This window comes from Gymnodraco acuticeps, unplaced genomic scaffold (genome assembly GCF_902827175.1).
Source record: "Gymnodraco acuticeps unplaced genomic scaffold, fGymAcu1.1, whole genome shotgun sequence".
Lineage (NCBI taxonomy): Eukaryota > Metazoa > Chordata > Actinopteri > Perciformes > Bathydraconidae > Gymnodraco > Gymnodraco acuticeps.
This window is the reverse complement of record NW_022990722.1, coordinates 690,672-710,828: the sequence shown is the minus strand read 5'-3', so window position 1 is coordinate 710,828 and position 20,157 is coordinate 690,672. Positions and strand designations below refer to the sequence as shown.

The following is a 20,157-nucleotide window of genomic DNA, read 5'->3' as shown; positions in this document are numbered from 1 at the left end:
CTCCCCTGCTGCAGTCTCATTGGTCGCTAGGTTCCTCCGGCGGCCTTTGATTGGTCTCACCTGCGGGTCCTGACGCCGGAGTAGGCTGCATCAAATAGTAGTCAAATAATCCAGTAATAAACAACGACGGGTCTGATTGACAGAGGTTTAAAAATATCACAGCAGCTTTAATCTGTTTGACAAAGTCACCAGAAAATATAGCTGTCAGTGCACGTGCAATGGGTCGTTCCGGCCGCTTTCCCTGACAGCAGTGAGGTGAGTACCACAGACACTAATGTTCGTAATTAAACCGGTTGGAAAGGAAAATTAAAGCAGTAACTTCGCTCGTTAGCTTGTAACCATGAGTCTGTGCTAACTTTCGTATGATTTCCCTCGTCGTTGTAGTTTAAACCAGCATTTAGCATGGGAAACAAAGTGTTTGTGTGAGATATTACGTTACTTTTAAGTGCTAAACCCGCGTGCAACACTTCATTAACACGCTCCCTTGATGTGAGAGCCAGGGGTTTGTTTTGAATGCACGCGACGCAAATGTTGATGTCATAGTTATCTACGGCCATTTATTCTGAGGACATGTGATGTTGTTGTTTTAGCGTGCTCCATTTCCACGTTATTGTAATGAGATAGATGACACTAGTGTGCAGTTTTGGCTGTAATTTAAATATCAATGCCTTATTTCTCCTAATCTATTTGAAATAAGGTCGATTTTCTAACGGTGTTGTGATTAAATTATTAATAATAATCTTCACTTGGCTAAATATTCCAGTAGATGGCACTCTATCCCCAGTACAATGTTGGAAGTTTCACATTGGGATCAGACTTTATTGGGATACAGTTCCTTTTGTAATGGACCATTACAAGATTCTCAAAACACTCACCAGAAACAAGTTGTACATTTTAACCTATGATTTTAACCAGCAATTAATCCTTTACCGGGATCAAACCAGAAATACTGACCCACAAAAAGGTTTAAATACAGTATAAAAATGCCACCTCTTTTTTTTATTTGAGTCGTTGTCATGCACTTAAAGCGTCAACCCTTCCTTAATTTTCCCTCTCAGTTTCTCTCTTTTATCTATCCCCCAGCCTATTTTAATATAATCTGCAACTGTGTAATCTTCATGCACCATTGTCCCACTACCAGCATTTACTGATAAGTCTTCCACAAACTTACTGTTAATGTATATTCACCTTATCTCTTCCCAGTTCCCAGCCCTTGTGGTTCCTGTCAGCTGCCATCCTAAAATACATTAGAATGCTCAGAGAGAGCTCCAAGGCCTGGAGCAAAGGCTCAGAGGCCTACAGCAGCGATCCTGAGGAGGACGAGGAGGACGAAGAGGACATGGTGTTTGGGGAGACTGATCAGGACGTCGTAGGGGAGGAGTTGATGGATCTGAGCGACCTCCCCACGGCGCTCTTTGCATGCAGCGTCCACGAAACCGCGTTCGAAGAGGACATGCACAGGGTGAGATGCAAACACACTTACTGGGTCAAATTGTAGTTGTGTTTTATTTGTGGGTTGGTGCATCAGCTTGTGTGTACATCGGATGAATGTGTCAGCGAGTCCAAGATTCAAAAGCCCAGCAACACATGCATGATGTCATCCACAGCTTTTAGTCCTGTCACAGGGTGTTTCTCAATGTCGAGGACGCTTCCTTGGTAGGACATGTCTTCAGAGTCAGGTCCTTCAGAGGCTAGGCAAGAATCCTTCCTGGCATTCGGAGAACAAAGAATGGAACAGGCTAGCAAGTGTGCAGGTGTGCGTCATATGAGAGGTCCCGCCTTAAATTGAGCACGATTAGTTTGAAGACTCATAACTGATTTGCGAAGATCGAAGATATACCTGAGTTACTGTATTTTGTAAAATGATCATCCCTCCAGGACAGAACCACTAAATTAACATCACCAATCAATAATAAAATGTGTATTTCATTCGATTTTTCATTTCCATCTTTATTTCGAACAGATTTCGAACTAATAAACAATGTGAAAAACAGAATACCGTATTGTTAGAATACAGTATTTATCAATATTCATAATAATATTTATATATTCAACACAAATATTCATAATAATAATAAATCATATGTGCCCAAAAGGCAGCACGAGGAAGCAAATGCTTATAATTCCCACCCCTTACTTACTGCTGATCAATGATTATCCAAATCATTTCTGCAAGTTATTCCTACTTACATATTTACATTTATACATACATTTACAATCATTTCTCATCTTCAATCACCTTTCTTCATTCTCATAGTTTTCCAAAAAAGTGTTTCTGTACATCTTTTCCATTCATATATCATACTTGATGTCTGCAAACCTTTTTTACACATATTGGTGCACATTGTAGCATAAACCACAAATATCAACAAAAGAGGCAAAGTCAAAACAAGGTTCATTTTAATTATTTATTTAGGTGCAAAACGCTCTAAGGTCTCATTCACACTCTGGTGCGCACCAGACGACATTGTTTCATTTTTCACGGGCAAAACGCAAACGGACTATACACTTTAAACACAAGTCATGTGCACAGTTACTACGCCACTGAACATACTTACATTTAAATGTGTACTGCCTGGATTCAGCCATTTTCCGCCAAATATTTTGGAAATTGGTCCGTGTGCAAAGCATTGTGGGGCTTTTAAGACCACCGAGGATACACATGTGCATCCTCGAAATTTCCCGCAACGAAGGACTCAGTCCTCGGTAGAATTCCAAGAATCCTGTACATTGGAACAGTCCCTTCGGCGGGATTCGATGACGTAGCATCCTTGAAATAGTGGCTCTGAAGGATCCTTCCTTGACATTGAGAAACACCCAGTCTCAAGCTGTGCTACTGATGGCACACACACACACACACACACACATACACATACACATACACACATACACATACACACATACACATACACATACACATACACATACACACACAGATACAGTGGGGCAAAAAAGTATTTAGTCAGCCACCAATTGTGCAAGTTCTCCCACTTGAAAAGATGAGAGGCCTGTAATTTTCATCCTAGGTACACTTCAACTATGAGTAGGGATGGGTATCGTTTGAAATTTATCGATTCCGATTTCGATTCCAGTTCTGCTTATCGATTCCCCGTTTCGATTCCAAAATTGTAAAATAAAGAGGTCAAACGTTTAGATAACAAAAATATATTTATTCTTAAAAGTTTTAACTGAAATTGTTACTAAAAAATATACATGCAATACAAATGTATTGCACAATAGCTGTGCTTTATTTTAACTGAGCTATGCCTGTGGCAAGCTATTAACAGGCATTACACTTTGCCTTTTCTTTTTCTTTTTTAGTGTAGTGGAGCCTCACTTCAGAGTGTTTACCGCGACCTATCTTTGGTGTTATGAAGTGACTGAGCTCGTGAAATGTCTACGGGAGGGCATCGCTGCGGGGCAACTGTGGACCTCTGTCGCCTGTCAGCGCAATTTATATGATGCCGTTTAAAAAAATGAAGGGCGGTGCCGGCCGTCAGCGTACCGAGCCGGCCGTCAACGGCCCGCTGACGACCGGCCGTTCTGTGATTCTCCAGGTCCGCTCTGTATTCCACCGGGTCACCGCAGCACCGCGGTGCAGACGGACCCGCTGGAATACAGGGTCTACCGCGTTTAGGAACCGTTAAGCAGAACCGAAATTGTGTATTTTGTATGGGTACCCGGCATTTTCTTATCGGTTCTCATCTGGAACCGAGTTTCGGTTCCCAACCCTAACTGAGAGACAAAATGAGAAAAAGAAAATCCAGAAAATCACATTGTCTGATTTTTAAAGAATTTATTTGCAAATTATGGTGGAAAATAAGTATTTGGTCAATAACAAAAGTTCATCTAAATACTTTGTTATATACCCTTTGTTGACAATGACAGAGGTCAAATGTTTCCTGTAAGTCTTCACAAGGTTTTCACACACTGTTGCTGGTATGTTGGCCCAAAAAGTTCTATTTTGGTTTCATCTGACATTCTCCCAATCCTCTTCTGGATCATCTAAATGCTCTCTAGCAAACTTCAAACGGGCCTGGACATGTACTGGCTTAAGCAGGGGGACATGTCTGGCACTGCAGGATTTGAGTCCCTGGCGGCATAGTGTGTTACTGATGGTAGCCTTTGTTACTTTGGTCCCAGCTCTCTGCAGGTCATTGACTAGGTCCCCCCGTGTGGTTCTGGGATTTTTGCTCACCGTTCTTGTGATCATTTTGACCCCACGGGGTGAGATCTTGCATGGAGCCCCAGATCGAGGGAGATTATCAGTGGTCTTGTATGTCTTCCATTTTCTAATAATTTCTCCCACAGTTGATTTCTTCACACCAAGCTGCTTACCTATTGCAGATTCAGTCTTCCCAGCCTGGTGCAGGTCTACAATTTTGTTTCTGGTGTCCTTTGACAGCTCTTTGGTCTTGGCCATAGTGGAGTTTGGAGTGTGACTGTTTGAGGTTGTGGACAGGTGTCTTTTATACTGATAACGAGTTCAAACAGTTGCCATTAATACAGTTAACAAGTGGAGGACAGAGGAGGCTCTTAAAGAAGAAGTTACAGGTCTGTGAGAGCCAGAAATCTTGTTTGTTTGTAGGTGACCAAATACTTATTTTACAGAGGAATTTACCAATTAATTCATTAAAAATCCTACAATGTGATTTCCTGGATTCTTTCCCCCCATTCTGTCTCTCATAGTTGAAGTGTACCTAGGATGACAATTACAGGCCTCTCTCATCTCTTTAAGTGGGAGAACTTGCACAATTGGTGGCTGACTAAATACGTTTTTGCCCCTCTGTACATACACACACACACACAAACACACAGATACACACACACAGATACATACACACACACACACACACACAGATACATCAACACACACACCATATGCTGTTATGTCTTTGCCAATAAGTATGAATGCAGGGCAGCGGATTACAATATGAATCATGAGTCATAAGCGACCATTACCCGTGTGCCTGTGCATATCATTTGATCATCACCCCAGCAGTGTGTTCTTCATGCCAACTTATAGATGATTATGCAACAGGCTCATACAGACATGTTTCATTTATACCCATGCACACACTTCCATCCATCCATCTTCTCCCGCTTATCCGTGGTCGGGTCGCGGGGGTAGCAGTTCCAGCAGAGAGCCCCAAACTTTCTTTTCCCTGGCGACATAAACCAGCTCTGACTGGGGGATCCCAAGGCGCTCCCAGGCCAGCGAAGAGATATAATCCCTCCACCTGGTCCTAGGTCTACCCCTTGGTCTCTTCCCAGCTGGACGTGCCTGGAACACCTCCCTAGGGAGGCGCCCAGGTGGCATCCTAACTAGGTGCCCGAACCACCTCAACTGGCTCCTTTCGACGCGAAGGAGGAGCGGCTCAACTCCGAGTCCCTCCCTGATGACCGAACTTCTCACCTTATCCCTAAGGGAGACACCAGCCACCCTGCGGAGAAAACCATCTCGGCCGCTTGTATCCGCGATCTCGTTCTTTCGGTCATGACCCATCCTTCATGACCATAGGTGAGGGTAGGAACGAAAATGGCCCGGAAGACCGAGAGCTTTGCCTTCTGGCTCAGCTCTCTTTTCGTCACAACGGTGCGGTAAAGCGACTGCAGTACCGCTCCCGCTGCTCCGATTCTCCGGCCCATCTCACGCTCCATTGTTCCCTCACTCGAGAACAAGACCCCGAGATACTTGAACTCCTTCACTTGGGGTAAGGACTCATTCCCTACTTGGAGTGGACAGTCCATCGGTTTCCTGCTGAGAACCATGGCCTCAGATTTGGAGGTGCTGATCCTCATCCCAGCCGCTTCACACTCGGTTGCGAACCGATCCAGTGAGTGCTGAAGGTCGCAGACCGATGAAGCCATGCACACACTTGCTGTTTATATTCTGTTAAGGCCTTCTGTTAAGTCTTGCTGTCACAGCTTTATCAGACTCCTCAGAGAGGGAATATTATGGATCACTGGATCCTTTTTGCTGGAGGTGGATACAAAGAAAATACTTTTAATTGTCTGCCCCTGTAATCCAATGATGTGGTCCTACCATTCCTCCATCCATCCAGCTGCCATGCCTCCCTCTCTTTAAGTCTCACAGCGTTTCTTTATCTGTCAAGTACATTCAGCTATCTCTCTCTGATGTATATCTCTAAAAGCTATCTTCTCCTCAACATTTCCTCTCCACTTTCTTATCACTTATCAACTTTGTTCTCTTTCCTAAATTATTTTAATATTCCCATCTCTCTCTCCTGGGCATTCTTTATTTATCCTTTCTATGTTTACGCTGAGTGCCTAAATCTGGAGCATACACAAAATCCCTTTAAATGAATCACTCCTCGCTTTGTAAGCTCGCTGTTTGTACACCCATTGCTCCTAGCCATGGAGTCTGCCCCCTCCCATCCATTTCGTTTTGCCTCCTCACTTCATTACAATTCACACTCCGTCTTTTAAGTGGAAATGCCACCCACGCACCCTTCAGTCAGAGCGTGTCAAAAGATTGTTCTCCATATGATTCAGTTAAATGAGCTCCACTAAAAATAGAACTTCTGACGCTTATTCAAACCTTAAAATGAGGACGGAAAGGGACGGGGTACGAAATAGAAAACAGGTTGCTTGTGATATTTTTAAAACACAAACAGGGATTTTATGAGGTTGTTTTTGGCCTGTAGCAGTGCTGTTTGATTCTGCGCACACACACACACACACACACAACTTGTTCTATAATTGCACAATTTCTGCATTTTCCTACTTGCCAAATACTTGACAAGTCTAATCCTATTGTCTACTTCCTGAGTGAAGAACAAGGACATTGCAACCTACATTTTGGTGTCTTTGGGATCTTGGCTCCCTCCCATCACTGACATTACCTTCTGTTTCTGTTCTCAAAAGCCTGCATGCAGGAGGATGGGCTGTTTCTTCTTTAGAGAGGGAGAGGGGGACAGAGAGAGAGAGAAGGAGAGACATGCCCCCAAATATTTTAAGAAGCTCTTAGCAAATTGTAAAAGCCTTTTCCTTTCTTCTGCATTAGACAGTAAAACCTAGCGGCATACTATCTCTGTTGCCTATTTTCTTCCCCTGACCAACGGAAAGATGCTTTACAAATCTTATTGTTTCTTTAAGAGGTTCAGCTCAGGTCCGGTCAGATCAGCACACATCTCAAATATTCAGTTTATTATTCATTTAATTGAAATGAATTCTTATGATTAAAACACGGCTGTGCCACCGCAGTTCATGAATCACACAATTGTTCACCGAGCTTGAGTCATTGGTCTCTCAATTAAGATATCAAGTAAGTATTACTTTTCATTTGCCACCTCATTATTAAAGGGAAATAAATAAAACAATCTTATCTCTTTGTCCTACATTAAAACCATTCTGCAGATAAAGAGAAACATCCATACGGCATTGTTTGGGAAAACACAATGAATAGTGAATATATCCTTAGGTGGTGAATGTTTGTGTATGTCCATCTTTTTTCTACTTTTTTAGTTTCTATTTTTACTATATTTCTTAATTTCACATAATAGAAGATGTAAACAGAGCCTGTCCAGGACTTTATAGTTAATTAGAATGTTGACGAACAAAAGTCAAGCCAAAAATAAAAAATTTACTGACCTGCAGTATATAATATCGAGTCATTTCAGACTTTACTTTGAAACTGCTGAGTCACTTTTACCTTTACCTTAGCTTTCTAAGTCTCTTTCTCCCTGTGGCCTGAGGGATGATCAACTTCATTCAGCATATGAATATGATTAACAGCAGTGCAACACAGAGTGAACACAGCGGCAGATAGTGTGGTTTCTAATTCTGAACTGATTCATTATCTATAACTCCCACAGAACACAAGTATGTACAAGGAGTGAAGGAGTTAGAGACAGAGGTGTGTGTGGGCGAAGTAACGAGGCAAAGTGGTTTCTGTGCTTGTCAAGACAAAGGTCAGAGAAGCCATTAAAAGTGGTTTCTCATAGTGCCCAGTGTATACCAGGCCTAATCAGCAGAGCAAAGCTTTCATCGCTGCTTCTGCTGCTGTCAGACTGAGCTCTCCTCGATCCATAACCAGTGCAATCAGGCAGGCACCAGATGCAGGATTAATACAATTCCAAGCTAAATGTTGCTATCTTACAGAAGCTAGACAACCAAACATCATGCAAAGTGTACTTTTTGATGTATTTTTATACATAAATATGTGTCTCGGGGAACTCACAAAGTGTCAGAAAATAAAACCCTCTCTCTTTCCCTCCGTACCCAAATCTCTAAAAACGGGGGTACAACGGAGCTGATCCAGATTTGCAGCCGATATGACGCGGACCCACGGCACTATCAGAAAGTTGCTATCAGAAACACTGCCTTGCGCGTTGTGGATGTAATATGGTCTTTGTTTACATTAGCAAGCATCGCTAACACTCAGAGCTAACCTGTACTGGTGAGAGTACATGTGTACAAAAGCAGGATAAATAAAAAAAGGAACTCACCTTGTGGTAAACCGGCAAGAGAAAAAGCATTTGAGCTCCATAACGTTTCAGAAATAATCCTGGATGTGGTTTGGAACATGATGGAATTTAATCACGAACTTTAGCTGTCAGGTAATTCTGAGCAGGCATTAGCTCCCCCTCCTCTTTATTTTTATTTTTTTTAAGCTAAGGACCCAAAATCTGCGTTTCTCTAACAGGGCTGAAATAGAGGATGTCTAAAATGCATGGTCTGTTTGGTATTTTGAGCAAAACACATCATAGACATGTTTTTATATATTTGTATATATCTGAGACCCATGCCTAAAAATAGCATAATAGGAGACCTTTAATGTTTTAAGTTGCTGTCTTGTATTGTTAGTACTAAAGCTAAACTGAATCAATAATTGTTTTATAAAGAATAGGTTAGATCATTAAGTGCATTGGAAGGAGGTAACTCAAAGTGACAAACCCCCAGGATGCACCTTGTCAGTTCATTGTTTTGGGTTTACAACACCATAGAATTGACTGTTAGGTTCACGCTCATGAACCTCATTTGCAGCCACAGAGGTAGCTGTTTAGAGCTAAAAAACTCATACTCCCTAAAACCAACTGCACACTAGCAGAATCCGCTGTATTCGAAAGGTACGTTTGCACATGAAAGGAATTTGCTTGGGTGTATAATGGTGCATACATAAGAGGAATTAAGTTGGAAAAAAGGAGCAAATATTGAACTATTATAAAAGATAAATATTTTTACAAGAAATATAAACGCGCAAAAAAAGCAAGTTCAATAGGAATATGACAATTTAATCTGAACACTAAAATATGTCAGTGTCTAGTTTAATAATAAAGATGATGGGTTAGCATTAATAAGCTGGCTGGAAACAAGAATCCGAATGAGCGCTTGTGTTCTGTAATTTGTTTTCTGGATATGTATATGAACAACTGTGTGCTCACATGTTCACACCACCAGTTTGACCATATTAACCTTAGTAAAGGGACAATGTTTTCTTCTTACCTACTTAATTCAAGGTGAAATAAATGAAGTTTACATTGACAGTATGTATTTGATACCTTATCTAGATGTATCTCTTTTTTCACAACCCTTTTACCCTTTTATCTCAAGCAGATGCACAGATCTAAATTTGGCAACATGTTCATTTAAATGAGCAACAGTCTGATCAAAGAGTACTTTTAAAAAAGCGCGTTAATCCAAGCAAACATTTGATGCCAGCGTTGTGAATATTCTGCTGCCAGCCGTTTTACTGACAATGTTAGATCCACAGTTTTGTCAGATCTGTGACCAAGCAAATATTCACAGGCCTTCTTTAATGCACCTCTCTTGTTAAAACATTGGCTGTATGTATGTTTGTGATTCCTGATTTCTAGTGTGTTTGCTTAGCTTTGATATCTAGGCTAATGACTTGCTAATACAAGTCATTTTATGTTTTTTACTCTCTTGTGAATTGAGGATTGTAACAAGATTAGTTCTGAGTTGTACTTCCTCTGGAGACTTCATGTTGATCTTTTACTGATGATACTTTTGTGAATCCAGTTTTCATATTACTGTAGTCATTTGATCTTTGGTATATCTACTGTTTATCTCGTGTATTTTCTAAATTGTAATCACTATCATTGCAATTCAAATCTTATTCCTGTTTAACTGCAGCACCTTCTCCATTACTGATAAATCACAGCACAGTCTTGTCAACAGACCATTTCAACTAGGGACTCGTTGTTTGGTGCGAAATCCTTCGATTTCAAACCAGTCCACAGTGTTCTCTATTGATAGTTCAGAGAAACAAGGACATTGTCTCTGGATAATGACTTTTAAAGTGTTATGTTACAAAGCACCACAATTGAAATTCCATTAACCTCCATTGTATTGGGGCAGCAGCAGATTTGTTGGAGATGTTCAGTATTAAACCAAAACTATTGCAGTCGTCACAAGATAACATGTCCCTACAAATATATTCCAAACTGTTCCTGTTAGCAATGCATTAGCAGTGTATCTGCGAGTGCTGTAAGTACGTGAAAAGTTGAAATGCCACTTGGGTTGACACAGCTGTCTGACTTCAGTCTAATGTGTTTGATAGTGTGACTCATATATATCGGACGATAAAGTAAGACAACCCCAGAGCAGAGTGGAGCAATGAAACACATCAGGGACTAAAGATAGCGTGATGGAGGATGTGAAAGTGAGATGTAAAGTGAGTGTCACTGCATGTGTGTGTGTGAATTTGTATGAGCTCACACAATGCCTGTACATGCGCGTGGTCATGTGTCAGACTACAGTCTATTTTTGGGTGTCCGTCCCGGGGGGTGAACGTGAGGCAGCGGGTGCTCGGCAGGCTGAAGGTCAGACATGATGCAGTGCAGAGTGAGTGCCGCCGGGCCCCGCTCCTGCCGCAGCCGGGATATTATTCTGGTACACTGACCGGGATGTCTCACCGACCCGGCTGCGGTGCTTTAATTCATCAACACGGATCAGGCCGACGACAATGCAGAGCAGTTTGGTTGAATTGAGCTGTTGAGGCACTCGGGTGGAAAAGCAGTTTGCACATTTGACAATATGATAGTGTTTTCCTTTGCAATGACAGTTTTCCACTTTTTCTCTGCTAAAGTATTCTCTGTTAGAATATCCCTTGCATTTCAATGAGTAGCTCAACTTGAAGTAGGTTGGTCCAGTCAAATCTGAGCAGAAGAAAACACTGACATGATTGTGTGACAAAACATCTTTATTAACTTTACAGCCTGTATTGTCTTTATTGGTAATGTCTGTGTTTACATAACATTGTTGACCTTTTACTGGTTGAACATATCCAATAATAAAAGGTCTTAGTGTGTGTACTGCAGGTTCAACAGAAGGGGGAAAGGTAAATGTTAAATGCCCTGTCCACACAGTAAACCCACACAGGTGATTTCAATTATGTGGCTAATTAGGTCTCTCCTCAGGACATTGTGGGTTGGCTTGTTTGACACCTTCTTATCTTTCCTGCTTTATCAGCTAGGATGAACAAATTACACTTTTTAAATTATTGATTGTGCTTCAAACCTATAGAGAAGACGCAACTAGTGCTAGTCAGACCTGGTTTTCGCTCTATTTTATTTCAGTACACAAAACACCCTGCCAGCAGTCCACTTTAGCCTCCTTGCCTGACCACACTTGAACAGAACAGAGCCATCGTTAATGATATTAGTAACACCTGTGCTACTTACTAGGATAAGTCAAAGGCTCTTGTCCCATCATCACTATTGCCGATGTAAAAAGACACTCAGTAGTTTATTTTGTAGTGAGTTCAGTTTGGGACTTTGGACATTCATCAGTTATTAGGTAGTGATTTTAGACATCTATATGTCTTATAATGTAATACTATCCACCTTTTGTATTAACCCACCTTAACGGGGTGGATGTTGAATCAGACAGCACACCTGTGCCCTGTTCACATTATTTAGTTTTTACTGAAATAACTAACATCAGATTGGGAAAAACAGTTCATATGAGCCTCCCACTTTCAAATCGATATCTACTTTGTAAAAAAAGAGGACAACAGACATGTAAACAAACTGCTGGCAGACCGGCTGCAAAGCACCACCACTGGCAGTTACATAAAGATATCCAGAAGTAGAGTTATAGATTTAGTTAGTCTGTATGTGGTTCAGTTCTTTCACAAACTGAAGCTAATGTCAAACTCAAAAGAAAGAGGAAGTTGATCATTTCTCATAGTGCAGAGCATATTAGTTGATTAGTCATTTGACAATAATACTCACAATGAATAATTTATCACGCAAACTAAGCATGAACGCCACACATTTGCTGACTTCCGCTGCTCTCATGTGAGGCTTTTCTCACTATTATGTTCTTCAATACTTTGGGGAAATGTTATTGTAACTTGTATTGTAATTATTTATATATATTTATATGTACATATGGCCAAATGTTGGCCCTCACTTTCAGCCTGTTTCTCATAAATCTCTTGTTTTTCTCTTAATTTACAAGGAATTCACATATTTCCCACAAGCATAAACTTATTATAGTCTACAAAGAGGCTGATTCCCCTGTGTTTCTTATGTTTGTACTCAGGAGACACGGAGACACATGCACTTGATTTTAAAAATATCTCTTGGACACATTGTGATTAAATTGCCAAGTAGTTTTTGAAAAACTGTACTCCTCAAACCCAGTTACTGAAGTCTATTACATTTAATTGTACTTTCTAAACCTCAGACATATCTATATTTGAGATCGTAATGTACACATTATGAGTTTCATTTCAGTTTTGTATTTTATAATACTTATACAGTACCTCTCAGACACATTAAGCATTAGATTCAGTGCAATAGATATTTCCTTTTTGATGTGTGATTACGATTGGGTTTTAAAAAAGAGAAAAGACTCCTCATCTTACCCCGCCCTCTCCTACTACACAGGAGCTGATTATGAAACTATAAGATTTAGCATGCTCTGTAAGCTGCTGTGTTATTTGTCCTTAGTCCTTCTCGTGTGAGTCTATTTAAATCAACATTATTTTCTGGTTCAATCAGTCTAAAAAAAGAAATGTTCTCTTGGCGCTTCAAGAATAGCACTTACAACAGAACATGATCTCTTATTGGACTGACATATAAATAGACTCTCATAGATTGAGACGTAGCTGCAATCATACATGCAATGAAATGAGAATGCAGATGATGGCTATTCATAAATGAGGAGCATAAATAAACCCACAGGGAGTTAAGTTACCCTGTAAACAAGTTGTGTCTCTCTCTGTTTGTCTATCTTTAAAGATATGTGTTGAATGTTCTTAACAGAGAGTTGACTGGACTGTGTTGCTCCTCTCAAAGTACTTGAAAATAAAAAGAGACTTTGTACTACCGTAGCTCCAATTTGACTTGAATCCTGCCCTTATTTCTTTTAGCTTTCCATCTTCTTACAGAACTTTGTTGACATTTTAATGTTGTTTGTCTCCTGAGTCTGTATAGAGCAGGTTCCTGTGAGGCTGTTTCTAAGAGTTATTTATGAGAACAGAGAGAGAGAGAGAGAGTCGGCGGGACCAGCATCCAAATCAATTTCTCCCGGTTGTCATTTCCAGAAAAGGACTATTGACAGTCTGTTGCTGATTGTTTTCTTCCCTGAACTTGCACTGTTGTTTTGCTGCGAAAAAGAAATACAATTATCTATGTGGGTCTCCCCGATGTAATTTTGGTGTACTATAGTTCTTTGTTTTTATCTATATATTGTTCATTTCTCCTATGAGTTCTTGTCACTGTCATTTAAGTGTGTATCTCACTTTCTCTGCCCATCACTGTCTCCATCATGTTGCTTATTGACGGCCTATACCAGAGCTAATAATGTCCGTGGGCCTGTGATTTATACAGGCTGGTCCTCTGGTGGCAGGTGTATTGTCTTATGGAAGCTATAGCATTATTCTGTTCCCCTTTGCATTTAGATTCCTTATGGACTTTCATTTAAAGTTTGCAATACCACAGTAGCTATGATGACCCTTGACTTTAAATCAGTGAAATATCTTGCTATCCTCTGGTGATGAGTGTCATTTATTTTTCTCTCTTTGTTTTCCTGCCTTCAAAAATGCCACCCGACTCTCATGGCACTTTGTTGTCTCAAAAGCTCAGGGCCTTTTTTATTTCTCCCCTTTTGTTGTGTCTGGTATTCGATGTTCGCATGCGTGTCGGAGAGTCTGTCTAACCAATCCAGAGATTTGACCTGATTCTAAATCAAAGCAATCAGTGGAACCATGGGCACGTGTTGCTCTCCTCTACCTCGTCCATCCCCCTCCTCTGCCTCTGTCCCTCTCCCTCTCCCACAGCGACACAGCAGCTCATCTCTGCAGCTCCTAAGCTACCGGGTTAAAGCACTGCACAGCTGCTGAGGGCCAACACTAGGCTCCCATGTTTGGGCAGTGAGTGATTGTGATGCTGATTTTAAAAGCACATTAACCAGTTAAGCCCTGAGCCTGTTTTTCAGGTTTCAGGCTCGAAAATGCCACTAACACAACAAATGATATATCTTCACTTCTAAAAAGGGGTAAATTAATAATTATTTTTCTCAAAGCAAGGTTACATCTGTGAGTTGGATGTAGAAGTGTCAGAATCAATATAGATGTTTTTATTTTAAAGTAAATTCAGATGGAACATAGTAAAAACATGTAAATTCTAATGTCCACCTAAAAAAAACCCTTTACTTATAGTGAAAACCACCCTTGCATGATGGGTTAGTAGACTAAAAGCTTTAGGAATCCAAACTATAAACATATAATAAGTACCCTGTATCAAGATTGATGCAAAACAAGTGAAATTTGACCTTTTTAGAGAGATTTAGAAAAATAAAGTCTAAGCGGACTCACCTCTGGGTAATTTGGGAACCATCGGTTCCATTTGAACTTTTTCACTGTAAAAATCATTTTATTACTTTGAATTATCACTATAGGTATTCATTCCATCCAAATACAACTGTTGTGAAAAAAATAAAAAATAAAATAAAATAAAACATAGGCCTACTCTTACAGTGAGCCTCTGAATTAGCCCCGAGCGAAAAATGCTAACCTATTACAGCACCGAAAATCACTCCTCGCTCCCTTATTACTTATCCTAGCTGCACATCCAACACATTGTTTATGATCGCAAGGAGACACAGAATCTAACGGTGCCCACCTGAACAGCCTAACACTGAAAGATACAAACTCGCGACGTTATCAACAAAAACGTACATCAAAACAAATGGCGCTAGCGCTAATGCGCTAGGCTAACAATGACTTACCTTCCTCGTTGTCTGGTCTAAACTGGTCTTCAATGACATTAAAACGATAAAAACGATGATGTAGTTAATCCATAGATTAATATCCAATGGGGCTGTGTCCCCTTTGAAATGTTCTGATAATCTATAAGCAATAAAACTGCAATTCCGTTATCTGCTGTCCGCTCTGTGCTCCGTGCGCTCTGGGTCCGGCTGCATTTCCTGCTTCGTTACGTTGTAAACAATAAATGAAGTCGGCTGCGTAATGTACTTAAGCTGGCTGCCATTCTTTATAATTTACGCAGGACCATATCTCTGGAACCCATTGGTCGATTCGTGTGATTTACACCTTTTTCTTATCCATCAGAACCAATAGAATCGATGGGCAGTTCCCAAATCTACGTAAACATTACCATAGCGGACGTAATAGAGAAGCAAACGAAGCATATCTGAAAGTGCAAGCCTGGACGGCAATACTTTATACCGAGTATATTGCCATAAATATGATGATTGATTATCAGTAAAACATTATACGTGACACAAAGACATTGGATTAACCTTGAGATGCGTTTTTATTCCGTTGAACACAACTTTTGATCACAAATCAAAAAAGGTAAGACGTAATTATTGTAATATTTTTGGAACCGGATGTTGTTTACTTTCTCTTTTCTGGCTGATAGCTCCAGGAATTCGAGGTCGGACAGTGATGACATTACATGTGTGGAATCTGTGGAGTCTCAGCTTTAAATCGTATATCTTGTTTGTGCAGTTAAGATAGTAATAAGGGCATTTCTACCGTGTGTTGTGTGTAAAAAAGCGTTAGCATTAGTTAGCATTTTTTTCGCTCAATGCTAATTCAAAGGCTTGGTATTACTCTTGTGTTTTTTTTAGCTAACAATTGTTCTTATTGTCAGTTAGCGGAGTTTCTTACCTTTAAAATGGTATGAAACATTAATAGTTTCATAAATGTTAAGAAGCCCTGAGACATGTGAGAAAAAAAAAACTGTGGGAGGGGTCCACTGGGGGGACCTTCGGGCTTAACTGGTTAAGCACATAAAGCCTGCTTTGTTATACTAATCTTTTACTAATGTACATATTGATGTTATTGAACATCTTTCCACCATACCCTACAAAACAAATGTAAGGTTATTAATCAAATAACAATTAAATGGAAATCATACTGTTTATTCCTAGTTCTTTTCAGCAATGATTCTAGGTTTAGTTCTTTTATCTAAAGGGAAGAGTATTTCAACATGGTGTGTCAGGATCAATTTCCCAGATATCATTGGATCTGAACCAGATGCCAACAACATAATACAAAAAAACAACAACAACTGTATGGGTCGGATTTTGTTGCCAAATCCTGATTGGTGCTCAGAGGTTCATGACATCCCCTTTTCCACTATAGCCCTACCCATTTTAAAGTAGCAAAAGCACAGCCAACAGACAATACTTCTGACAGTTGTTGATATAGTTAGAATAATGAACATCCTACTTGTACATGTACAAATTGCACCACAACAGGCTAATGTTTTGTTTGTGAAACTGTTGCATCCGAGTTGTTTATTACTATTAATTAAAGCTTGATTACTAGTAAAACTCATTAAAAATAATAAAAGCTGCAGCAGCATTATTCCCACACTTAAAATAACCCTATAAGCTCATCTTCAGAATTCCAACCATCAAATAAAACAAATATCGTTGTCCAAAGGAGTGTTAATCATCTACTTGATTTACACGATGACAGCATTACTGCTCCCCAGATTTTCATCCTGTCCCCTGCACCTGACACAGCCTCTCTTTCTTTCAATGTCTATTTCTATTTCCCCTCACCCTTTTGTTACTTGTATTCCCTCTGTGCCATCCTGCTCCCCTGTGCTCCTCTGTTCTCCCCTTGCTCTCTCTCACCTACACGCTGTAGATCTGTCTCTCTGCCATGTAGACACTCTTTTATCCTCCTATCCCTCTGTCTCCCCCTGGCTCCCCGCGCCTGCACTTGGCTGCTTGCTTTATAAATAGCTTGGCCTAGATTACAGCAGCTGCATTGGCGCTGGCACCAGGGGTTGGTTTGGCCAAAGGGAGGTAGTCTGGTGTAACGGGGGGGGGGTGGGGTGGGGTGTGTGTGTGTGTGTGTGTGTGTGTGTGTGTGTGTGTGTGTGTGTGTGTGTGTGTGTGTGTGTGTGTGTGTGTGTGTGTGTGTGTGTGTGTGTGTGTGTGTGTGTGGTGTGTGTGTGTGTGTGTGTGTGTGTGTGTGTGTGTGTGTGTGTGTGTGTGTGTGTGTGTGTGTGTGTGTGTGTGTGTGTGTGTGTGTGTGTGTGTGTGTGTGTGTGTGTGTGTGTGTGTGTGTGTGTGTGTGTGTGTGTGTGTGTGTGTCATCAGTGTGTTATGAGGTTCATGTGATGTGAGGTACAGTCTATGTGTGTGCCATCAGTGTGTTATGAGGTTCATGTGATGTGAGGTACAGTCTATGTGCATGCCTGCAGTGGCGAAGCTCCAGAGATTGCTTTTCTTTGTCAGTCCTTCCATTCTTGTGCTGTTACATAATCCACACACACACACACACACACACACACACACACACACACACACACACACACACACACACACACACACACACACACACACACACACTCTTCTATTTTTGGGGAATTGTTGTAGTTAACAAACAATCACCTATGCCTGTGTTTCCATGTGTTCAATTTGAATTGACAGCTGATAAAGCACAATATAAATGTGCATGGATTTATTTGTTGGTATTGTGTTTACGTTAAGGTGTTGCATTTGTTTAGATTGTACATTATTATGCATGTGAGTGTTATGCGCATGTGTAGAAGAGCCCACGGTGATGATCCACTGCCCTCATTTCCTCCACCCTGCTCTCTGCAGAGCTCCACTCCAGAATACCAATTCTGCTAGTCAGTGATTCTCAAACACAGCGTCTCACCCTTTGAGCATCTCGGCTGCCTCTCTGCCTCCTCCTCCTCTTCTCATCACTTATGAAGCGCTTTATGCACAGTAGAGACTCTGTAAAACCTACATTTCTACTACTAACTGTGTGCCTTAACTGGGAATGTATGCTGCACATAAAGACACACAAAGGCAAAACACAGGTTGAATGAAAAAGAAAAATCTTAGCACAGATCTGCATTTCCTTAATATAAACACTTCCTTTGTATTTGATGCCACGGTGCAACTTACTTGAGTTCAATAAGGTGGGAATATGTGTTTATAAAACTCACTGTTACTGTTATTAACAAATCATACAAGGTGGCAGCTATTGGAAGGTGATAAGCATCTGCATTTTGTGAGAAATGAGCAGTCACGCTTCTCAGTTACAAATTGTCATTTTAAATGAATCAAGAATGTGTTGTATTTTCTGACATGGCGCCTTGTTCGGGGCGTGCTGACAGTGAGATCTAACACGGGGAATTGTGAATGAGGAGAAGAAAACTGAGGATGAGGAGGACGAGAGTCGCAGAATGAGGCCAGAGAGGAAGAAAAGTGCTTCATCATCCATAGCGATCCATCCTGCTTATCAAGAGTGACAAAAAGGGCTCAAAAGGGTTCGGAGGAATGCTTTGATAACCAAAAGTATTTAACCACATCAAATGCACTGTACTGTATATCAGTGGAAAGTACAAGCAACCTCTTTTGAGCTCAGCCTCATGAATACAACACGTCATGTTCAGGAATAGATTTCACACTGTTACTTATATTACATGATTACATTGCATTTAGCTGAAGCTTTTATCCAAAGCGACTTACAATAAGTGCATTCGACCAAGAAGATACAAACTTGAAGAAAACAGAATCATATAAGTACATTAGGTTTCATAGAGCCAAACATTTTAAGTGCTACTCAACTGGCTTTAGATAAGCCAGTCCTTTGTTAGTATATAAGTGCTTTGTTAGTATATAAGTGCTTTGTTAGTATATAAGTGCTTAGTTATACGTGCTTATTATTTTTTTTATATAAAGCTGATAATGTTACAATATTATTTTGGTTATACAATCAAATTGTCAATAATTAGTTTGTTTATGATCGCATTTGTACTACAAGCACTTGGAGCAGGTTGTGCTCATTCAGTTTTTTAAATGTTCGTCTGTAAACTAAAGCACTTTAATAATGACTAACGCTCAGGTGCATGGAAAGGTCAAACAAACATCGCAATTTCAGTGAGGAAGGCCACTGGAAGTAAATAATAACTTTTAAAAAGATATCTTACAAACAGTTGTAGGTTGCTTTGCTTGGATTGAAGGAAGCTGGGTGTTGAAATCATTAATCCATTAGTTAAACTAACTATCGCAACTCTTTATCAATAGGTCTTAGCTACTATAACACTATTCGAGTGTTGTATGTCTTTTAGAAATGGACCTAGAGTCTCTTTAATAAAGCTGATGATGATGATATAACTATTTCACGTATTTATTTATAATCTTAAGATATTTCAACCATTTATTCATTTTTTTTGCTATTTCTACCATTACACTTTAACTTTATTTTTCACTACTGTTAAATGTTATGTTATTTTGGCTGTTTAAAACATATACCCATTACTTTAAACATATATTATTTGCTTTATGCTTTTTCATTCACCTATATCCATTACATGTTATGGTGTTACCACTGCCTGGCAGAGGTGTGAACTTCCCAGGCAGCTTCTCATGGCTAGCTTGTTATTGTGACAGTAAATTAGTAAAAGTCTAGCGGAGCATCTCCACAATCTTTCCACATATCCCATAGCAACTGCAGTCCCCTCGGTTACAGGTACACACTGCTTAGGAATCACTGCTCAACAGCGCAGCACTTGAGGGGGAACAGACTCGACAATATTGTTGTAGATTAAATGTGACGTTAAATACAAGCAGGAGGGCTTTGATTAAAAGCATCTGCTGTGCTGAAGTTCCCATCAGCAAGACTGTGAAACTCAACCATCTTGACCCAAAGCTTTGTAA

General features: G+C 40.3%; 1 protein-coding gene across 1 annotated transcript in view; it reads left to right on the top strand.

Annotated features, from left to right (window-relative positions):
• The first annotated feature begins 89 nt into the window (after positions 1 to 89).
• rcan3 (regulator of calcineurin 3) overlaps positions 90 to 20,157 on the top strand; it is a 60,248-nt gene continuing 40,180 nt past the window's right edge. The window contains exons 1-2 of the mRNA XM_034231709.1: positions 90 to 255; positions 1,204 to 1,462. Coding sequence (XP_034087600.1) covers positions 1,253 to 1,462 — 210 coding nt within the window. The 5' untranslated portion in view covers positions 90 to 255; positions 1,204 to 1,252. The remainder of the gene's footprint in view (positions 256 to 1,203; positions 1,463 to 20,157) is intronic.